The sequence below is a fragment of the Octopus bimaculoides genome, chromosome 5 (assembly GCF_046866305.1).
Source record: "Octopus bimaculoides isolate indiv1 chromosome 5, ASM4686630v1, whole genome shotgun sequence".
NCBI lineage: Eukaryota > Metazoa > Mollusca > Cephalopoda > Octopoda > Octopodidae > Octopus > Octopus bimaculoides.
In genome coordinates this window covers 73,283,951-73,293,950 of record NC_142932.1, presented here as the reverse complement: position 1 = coordinate 73,293,950, position 10,000 = coordinate 73,283,951, and the positions used below count along the sequence as shown (strand labels likewise).

The 10,000-nt window shown below is 44.5% G+C and overlaps 1 protein-coding gene across 1 annotated transcript in view; it reads right to left on the bottom strand.

Annotated features, from left to right (window-relative positions):
• Positions 1–10,000, bottom strand: part of LOC106884299 (uncharacterized) — a 77,872-nt gene that overhangs the window by 8,200 nt on the left and 59,672 nt on the right. The window contains exons 15-16 of the mRNA XM_089353094.1: positions 8,843–8,925; positions 7,769–7,870 (exon numbers count right to left, since the gene is read on the bottom strand). Of these exons, the coding sequence (XP_089209220.1) occupies positions 7,769–7,870; positions 8,843–8,925 (185 nt within the window). The remainder of the gene's footprint in view (positions 1–7,768; positions 7,871–8,842; positions 8,926–10,000) is intronic.

Here is a 10,000-nt window from a genome sequence, read left to right as displayed (position 1 = left end):
AACAGACATTATAAGCACTAATTATAGTCAGAAAACTCAAAGGTGAGAGGTATGTGGCTTGGTATTTATTTACTGTAAAATTTTATCAGTTAATTTATGCTCTTCAAGTGATATTTTACAGATTAAAGATTAACTCATTTTTTATCTGATCAAGTAAATCAATAACATCATTTTATATAGATGTGTACAATCATATTTCATTTGAACCTGTTTAGCATGCCTCTAATTAATTAATTCCAATTTGACAAAGCTTCTGATGGCTATGAATGACAACTTGGTATCCATAGCTGACAACATGCAATGATGCAGAAACACATGCATCTTATGGCTCAATGGTGTGTTTTCCTCATATTGTCTATAAGAAGAATTTTTTTTTTTCTTGAAACACTTTCTGCAGTATATATCTTTCTATGGCTGAGTGTACACAAACATGTTAAATCTGATTGTGCACACCTATATTTTAGTCAACACTGCTTAGTGTGCTTCTAATCAATTAGTATCAGTTTAGTTGTAACACAATATCATATTAGTTTACAATGAATTTCTTCTTACATTGGTGCAATTCTTTAGCGTTGCTAGTTACAAGACAACCTCACTAAGGCTGGTGTAATGAATAAAGTATCCAGTATGCCTTGTAAGGTAGTTGGCATTAGAGAGGGCATCAAGCCAAAGTAACCATGTTGAAATTGAGGCAATGGAACACAACATAGTCATCTAATGCCTAACAACTATGTCAGACTATGCACTGCATGCTAGCATGTAAGGTGGATATCCTTCTATATATAACACTATGTAACAAAATTTTAATTTTTGTTTGTCTTTGGTCAGTGTTATTTCCTATTTGCTTTTATCTAGAAATCAAAAGAAATGACTACTATTCCCTTCAAACTTTGCTTGTGTTACTCAGACATGAATATTATGAAACTAACCTATGTTCCATTATATTTCAGACAGATTTATCACTGAGTTGCTGAAGCAGAAATATCATAATAGCAAATATTCTGCTCAATACCACAGATTTGCTTGTCAGTTGCTTGACCATAACCACTTGAGCATGTCCTTTAGTGGCTGACAATATGTGCATCTCTGATCATGACTAGTAGTAGTTGGGGAGCATGCTAGCCATGTGTTGAGAGAAATTCTTTGGGGTTTGAATAAATGTAGCAAAGGCAAAGTTTGAAGGAAATATAAGCCATTTTTCATGCTTTCTAAGGGTAAGCAAATAGATAATAACAGTTGCTACCCAAGGACAAAATTCATGTTACACAGTAATAGCTGATATAAATCTTGGTTAGTTGATTAGTCATACTTTAAATTTTTTAGAGAGAGGGGGAAAGAAAGTCAAAGAGAGATACAGAGAGAATTACATTAAGAGATACAAGATGAATGCACATACTAAGGTTTGTAGCAGAAAGAGAGGGAATATATGAGAGCGAGAGTAGTTATGGTTATACAATTGAGAAATTGGTTCAATTTTAATTTTAAGCGAATAAATATTTTTCTTTCAGAAATTAGTTTACATTTCATTTTGTATAGAAATTTGATAAGTTAAATTACAATTATTTTATGTATACCATTTTTCCTGATATTACCCATGGTAGTATAATCAGAGTGTGTCTTATACAATGCCATGCTGCAAAATGCAGCACATAAGAACAATTCACAGCTGTAAATATTGGCAGCACTGTAAACTTAAAGAGTACTTTGTTAATATACAGTGCTGAGTTCATGTTACCACTGTGGTTAGTATAGAGCTTGGGGAAAGGCAAGCCACTAAGGTCTGTCAGGCTGTCTAACTGTGAGGTATAACCTTGAGAAGGGTGTGTTAGTAAGGTGTATCAAGTCAACTACTTGTAGGGTACAACTTAAAGTAGGGTGAACTGGCAAGCTCTGTCAGGCTGACTATATATATAGGATAAGGATCTATTTGTAAGTTCTATCTGACCTATTACCTGTGGAGTACAACTGGAGTGAGCTGGCAAGTTACGTCAGGCTGTTCTGCCTTAGATACACAACATAAGGACAAAATCTACAAGTGGTATCCTTATAACTGACATATTTATTAATTTATTTATACATTTATATTTTGTTAATTAATACATCACAATCAGTCAATAATGACATCATTACTTACAGGTTTTCAATAGACCAATCATTGTTTATACATTATTTCTAATGTGAAATTCACAAGAAAGTGTTTATAACACAGTGTGAAATGCCATTTTTTACTTTTGCTTTCTATTTTTTTTTTTTTTTGCATTGATGTTAGTCTTTTTTTTACAAATATGCAAAAAATATACATATACATGGACGTCTCTCTTGTGGTGTATGCGTGCGAGTAGATGTAATCGCTTTACCTCAGTTTTCCTTTCGTCGACTGCGAGTCTGTCTTGCGGTATCCAATCCTTGAAGCTTGCCCCGACCCAAAGAACACCAGGAATAGCAGCTGCTTCTCCCAAACCTAGACCGTTGCTTAACACGTCTTGTCCTGACCACAACCCCGCTCGAAAAGGGCACGAATCCCGATCGAGGCTGCCTCTACCCTTTTTCCTCTTCCGGTCAGCCTCCCCAGACACTGACGTCATACCACACGCCACCCTGATCTTAAAGATCACGTTCACCCCTACTCCAATTCGAAGTCCGCCATCCAACCGGGCGGGCGCCTTACACGTCGAGATCTTCTCAAGCCAGGTGGCTCGTTTCCATCGCGCTCTTCATCCGACGAAGTGGCTATCCTGCGCAGGTCCAGCACGTGACGCGGCATTCCATCCACAGATACATTGTTTCTGGAATTGACCGCTGTCACTGTTCCCCTGCCCCATTGTGATGTGCAGCGTGCCTTCGGAGGCTTGACCCAAACTTCCTCCCCCTACTTTCACGCCGGCACGTCCCTTCTCTTCCTCGCAGAACTCCAGCGTCTTACTGGGATGCCTCCATTCATATTTGAACACCGCTCTGTGCGGAACAGACTCTTCCGCTTGTCCGGATCGGGGAGACATGTTGTACCAGTAGACCGCTTCCAGGGGCAAAATGTGCCCCCTTTCAGCCATGGCCTTGATCGTCCGATGGTGCCTCTCAACGATTCCGTTGCCACTCGGCCTATACGCCGCTCTAAATAATTGTCGCACCTTCCATCGGTCAAGCATCTCTCCCAACACTTCCGAACGAAACGCCGCCCCGTTGTCCATTAGCAGTTCTTCCACGGGACCCCTCTCCAAGAATATCCCGTTCAGAATGCGGGCAATCTCATCAGCAATGCCTGTCCTCAGCTCCCTCCAAATGGCCAGCCGGCCCAGCCCGCAGTCGACCATGCTGAGATACATTTCCTGACAGTAGTGTGTCACATCCACAGCCAGTCTCCTCCAGTTGCGCTCTACTGAGAGGGGTCAATGGACTGGCATCTGTCACATTTCGCGACCACTTTCTTGACGTTTCTCCTAGTGACGTCAGCATCAATCATTTTCGCCAGATACAGGGTCCTATCCACCCCCAAGTGGTGCATAGCATGTAGCTCCTTCAGTTCGGAGTCACCTAGCCGACACGCTGCCGCTATCCCTTTCCTTGCTTCCTCCAGTTCCTCCAGCCACGCCCTTTTCATCCTGGTCAGTGCGTCTGCCCTGTTTCTTTCCGAAGGCACGAAAACCATGTTCAGCTTCAGTCCGAACTCGGCGATCAGCTCTCCCAGAACTCCTAGGCGGCGTTTCACCAACATCTCCGCGGTACCTTTCGTCCAGACTCTCTTCTCACTGGTAATTACTGTTCCTACCCAGCCGACCACAGTGGCCGAATCCGTCCGGATCTCGATCGAGCGCAGCCCCCATCTCAGGGCCAAGTTCACCCCTTTCAGCACCGCATCTAGTTCGGCGACATTGATGTGGTTGAAGTCGTCCGCTTTCCGTAGCCAGGCCGCATCCTCCACCTCAGCACCTTCGATCTCCGACACAACCCCTATCGCTATACTGCTAGCATCACACCAAACCATCCCGCACTCCGTCTTGGGCACATACCAGTTTCCTCTGACCGAGTCTTCCGCTCTCGTTCTCTCCAGGATTTCCCGCATCATCGCCACCGTCGCCTCTCCCACCTTGTCACTCCAACTCTCCCCCTCTGCTCGTCTCTTGGTGTAACTGCATGCAATGTGCAACCAACCAGCGATCGGATAGTGTCCAATCAACTTCCCACAAACCGAGAACAACTCTCTCCTGCTGACGCTGGAACTCAGCTCTGGGATCTCGTTTCCTCTCCGGAACACCAGCTCGCTCGATCTGTCTTTTTGTAGCTTCAGCCCCAGCGCAGCTCCCCCCACCATCGACTCAGGTGGCTTCGCAATCAGCCCGAACCTCTCCAGGTGTCTCACTACCTCGGTGGCTGGCACTACAGTCTCGTCAACCAAATGTCGTCGATGTAGGAACTGGTTGCCTTCCTTATCCTCTCCTCTTTCCCTAGGATGGACTTGAGCACCATTGCCATAATTTTCGGAGCGGAATTCAGCCCGAAACCCAGCCTGGTTAAACAGTACATCCGGCCCTTGTACCGCACCAGCTGGTGTCGCCACAGCTTGTCACTCACACGGAGCTGCAAATATGCCAACTTCAAGTCGATGATCGTCGCTGCCCCGGTCGACTGTCACCACACACGTAATATCTCACCGCAAACGTCCATTGCCTCGCCTCCCGTGTGGCACGATATATGGTCGTTCAGCTCCCTAAAGTCCAGCACCGGTCTGACTTTTCCTTTCGTCGGCTGCACCACCGCCATCAGAGGCAGCACTCCACTCACCACCTCCTCTTTCCACGGGACAAGGACTCCTTCCTTGATCCATCTCTCTACCTCCTTGTCGAACTCGACACCGGCGTGACCTTTCAACGTATGCTGGTAGCAGCTCACCCTGTTCTTTAGTAGTGGGGGCTCGTCCTTCCATCGCCACTCTATCATCCACCTCCGACCATCAAACGCTGCCTGAAAATCTTTGTCTTCGATGGTGTAAGCGGCGCTGTCCCCGACGGGGCTCTGCTCTCCCTGGCGGTCCTGACTCACAGCGCACGATGCCCCCATACTTCCGAACGTGACCTCATCTCCTGCAATCCTAACGCCACCAAGACGGTTGATGGTGTCCATCCCCAACATGACATCAACCCCGTCTATCACATAGTCGATCACGATCACCTGTAGCCTCAGCGCCGCGCTCGGTAACGCTATCTCCAGACTGGAGCTGCCCCTGCAACGGATCTCTCTACCGTCGACCGCCCGGACGCTACTCGTCCCATCCCATTTCTTCGCCACCCTTGGCGTCACGAGGGTAGTTGTGCAACCCGTGTCCACGAGGGCCTTGAATTTCTTCCCCTCGGCCTCGACTTCGACCATGGGCAGCGCCTCCACAAGCGCCTCTACTTGGTTGTGGGGAAAGTTTGAGAGGCAGCAACTTCCCCACGGTCGTTTCCCTGGTCGCAATCACGGGCGACGTGCCCAGTCTTCCTGCATCGATAGCAGACGGGCCCAGATTCGGCGCATTCCCTCGCCATGTGCGGCCCCTGACATTTGAAACACCGGCCCAAGAACGGCCGCTGTCGTTGCTCGGTAGGCTTCCTCACGCCTTTCTCAGGCTGTCATCTGTCGCAATGCGCCTCTGTTGCCGCCATCGCTATCGGCTTCCGTCCGACGTGCTGTGTCAACACGCGAACTTGTGCTACTAGCTTGCTGAGCGCCATCTTTCTCCCACCAGGCAACTGCTGTAATCGAATCCCTATGTCGTCGGGAAATCCATTCACAAACGCCAGCCGCGCCGCTCTGTCCAGGCCTTCTCCCGTAAACCCAGCCAGCATGGCCAGTCTACGTACTTCCGCCGCGTACTCATCCACCTGTTCTCCCCCCCCATCTAATAGTTCCTAGTTTAACGAAGGCAGCGTAATCGCTCTCCGTATACGCTTCTCTCAACCTCCGTTCGATGTTCTCCACATTCAACTTCTCTTCCTCGTCCATTTCTAAATACAGGGTCAGGGCGCTCCCTTCCAAGTATAGTGCCATGAGACTCGCCACATCACTTATTCCTTGTAGCTTGGCAACGAGCCTAATTTTTCGCATCCAAGCCATCACATCTCCTTCGCCATTAAAAGGCCTGATCACATCGCTGGCGATTCTAATCTTGGCTGCCATCGCGGCGAATTTCTATACGTGGGCCGAAATAGCTTGTGGTGTATGTGTGCGAGTAGATGTAATCGCCTTACCTCGTTTTCCTTTCATCGACTGCGAGTCTGTCTTGCGGTATCCAATCCTTGAAGCTTGCCCCGACCCAAAGAACACCAGGAATAGCAGCTGCTTCTCCCAAACCTAGACCATCGCTTAACATGTCTTGTCCTGACCACAACCCCGTTCGAAAAGGGCACGAATCCCGATCGAGGCTGCCTCTGCCCTTTTTCCTCTTCCGGTCAACTTGCCCTTCCGGTCAGCCTCCCCTGACACTGACGTCATACCACATCTCTTACCTTGCATCTCTCCCTTTCTCACACTATATATCATCATCATCATCATCATCATTTAACGTCCATTGTCCATGCTGGCATGGGTTGGATGGTTTGACCAGGGCTGGCAAGCTGGAAGGCTGCACCAGACTCCAGTCTGATTTGGCATGGTTTCTACAGCTAACCACTCCAAGAGTATAATGGGTGCTTTATGTGGCACCAGCATGGATGCCATTTGCATGACACTGGTATCTGCCATGACTACAGTTTTGCTTGGCTTGATGGGTCTTCTTCTCAAGCATGATATAATGCCAAAGGTCTCAGTCATTGCCTCCATGAAGCTGAACACTTGAAAGGAGTTCAGCCACTTTGCCTCTGTGAGACCTAATACTCGAAAGGTACTTTTTATGTGTCACTGTATACATATATATGTTTGTATCATTTAAGTTCATTAACAGGAAACGTTTTTGAATATGTATATAAAAGCTCCTATTTTAATATATCAGCTACAACCTAATGATACCAATTGACAATAGCAGTTTTATGGGATTGTACCAAGTTGTGCCAACATAATGTAGGATAAATGTAGTAATAACAATAATAATCCATGGATGGAATTTATAAATATTTTAATGCATCTGTATACACACAAACACATAAGAAAGTAGTTACTCTGAATAAAAACTGGCTCAGTTCAACTCATGCCAGCATAAAAATATGAACATAAAATGACAGTGACAATGATGATGATTATATGTGATGCATATCTGCACAATTTCCACTCAAAAGTCTATGGAAGAGAATTTAACCAAAGTTACCACACAGGAGCCAAAACAGTTGCAAAGCAAACTTCTTAATCAAACAGTCATGCCTGGAAGTACAGTCTTCTAGCAATCATTGCAGAAATACCACAACCTTTTGTGCAATTTGTGTCAACCAAATTCCTCACTCAAGGCTACAATATAACACTTGGTCACACAGCCATAAAGTTAGTTACATTCTTGAGTCATGCTGACTGATAAGGGCTGGTTTCCTGGTTTCCATGGTAAATAAATTCCCCACCTGAATGGGATGCAGGTCCATTGCAGGATTACTAATGTTTGCCAGATGAGTGGACTGGAGCAACTTGAAATGAAGTGTTTTGCTCAAGAACACAACACATTGTCCAGTCCAGGAATAAAAATCATAATCTTACAATCATGTACCCAACACCCTAGCCACTAGGCCATATGCCTCCACAGTCACACAGAAACACCTGTAAGCAAAGCCTTCCAGCAAGCACTATAGAAATAAGAATGAAATAGAAATACCTGTTCCTCTAAACGTTTCTGCTGTTCAATTGCTTTCACACGAGCTTTCCTCTCTTCTTTCTCTGCCTTGATACGTTCCTCTATACATTTTTTCTGCATCATCTGACAATATATAAAATAAGATTAATGTCAGGGTAAATAACAGACAGAGCATTACAAAGATGTGTTTGTCCATTGTCAATAAACAGAGTGGTAGGTGGAAGACATTAAATTATATATTCATCATAAATTGTTTGGAATGGTTGATCTTAAAAATAGACAAAGCTATAAACAGTAGCATGCAAAGTGAGGGTTGGACAGAGTTTACTGAGGTAGATTTTCTACAATGGGATGCCCTTCCTGTCATCAATTTTTCCCCATGGCCAGACATGTTTTTGCAGAATATAGGAATTGAAGGATACTGATTGTATGACAGTGACACTTATTTACAGCAATCATGTGGCATCAAGACAAGAAGACATAATTGCATGTGCACACACACACACACACACACACACATGTATAAATACACATATGACAGGCTTCTTTCAGTTTCTGTCTACCAAATTCACTCACAAGGCTTTGATTGGCCCAAGACACTTTCCCAAGATGCTACGCAGTGGAACTGAACCCAAAACCACATGGTTAGGAAGCAAACTTCTTTAGTGCACTGTCATGCCTGCACCCACCAATCTCAGTATGTTACTGCTACTTATGTCAACTTCAGCAGGATTTGAATTGAAAATACTGGTGAACAAGACCAAATTATTGTTTCTAACATTCCCTTGACATATTTCCAGAAGGAAAAAAAATGTACTCTAAATTTTTCTGATATTGTGGGTATGTCTGTGTGGTTAAGAAGCTCACTTCCAAACCATCTGATTTCAAGTTCAGTGCCATTATGTAGCACCTTGGGCAAGTGTCTGATATTACAGCCCCAAGCTAACCAATGCGTTGTGAGTGAATTTGGTAGGTGAAAACTGAAAGAAGCTCATCATGTGCATGTGTGTGTGTGTGTGTGTGTGTGTGTGTGTGTGTGCATGCATGTGTGCACACACATGTGCATTGAAAAAAGTTCAACTTAAACAGATCTACCAATTTTTCTTCCATTTCTCTTCTCTTCCGAGCTTCCCTTTCCGTCTTTAAGCGCTTTCTCTCAATGGCACGATTCTCCAGATCTGAAATTCAACCGATTTCAGTTTCTTTTTAAAACTAAATTGGACTGTTTTTGTTGAAAAATAAAAATTAAAAGAGAAGACATTGATATCAATTCTCACATACCATTCTATAAACTTATATTATGTTCACTGGGTTTCTCATGGAGTTGTAGTCAGGGTACTTTAATAGTTGGGGGTGAAAGTACCCTCACCTATCTTTAACTGAAATAATGGAGTGTGAAATGTTATGACACTCTCTAACCAGGCTGCTTTACGATGTAGGCAATAAGTGCATGGTAAATATTTATACAAAAATCACTGCACATCAGCTAAAAGTGATCAACTAGCAGATTCAGTAGTATCAAATACACTGCTTTGTGGTAAACATCCCAGTTGTCTGAGTTCAAATCTGAGTTGCTTGAGTTCAAATCCTTTCAGGGTTGAGACACAAAATATCAATTCTGTATTGGGGTAAGTTCTTTCCTTCTGTCAGTGTGTCTGTCAATCTTTTTGGAAGAAATCAGCGGTGGACAGACCTGAAGAGAAACAGAGTCCACCAAGTCTAAAAATACCCCAAACATACTGCATGTCACAACACCACCTCTATAACCCCATCAAGGAATTGAGGATCTAAGGCAAAGCAAAGTACTTCAACCATTTATACATTGGCACATCTTTGTGGTTATTGTCACTGCATGTCGAAATCTGGAGTGGCTGTGTGGTAAGTAGCTTGCTTACGAACCACATGGTTCCGGGTTCAGTCCCACTGCATGGCACCTTGGGCAAGTGTCTTCTACTCTAGCCTCGAGCCGACCAAAGCCTTGTGAGTGGATTTGGTAGACGGAAACTGAAAGAAGCCCATCATATATATGTATATATATATATGTATGTGCGTATGTTTGGGTGTCTGTGTTTGTCCCCCCCAACATCGCTTGACAACCGATGCTGATGTGTTTAGGTCCCCGTAACTTAGTGGTTCGGCAAAAGAGACCAGTAGAATAAGTACTAGGCTTACAAAGAATAAGTCCTGAGGTCGATTTGCTCGACTAAAGGCAGTGCTCCAGCATAGCCACAGTCAAATGACTGAAACAAGTAA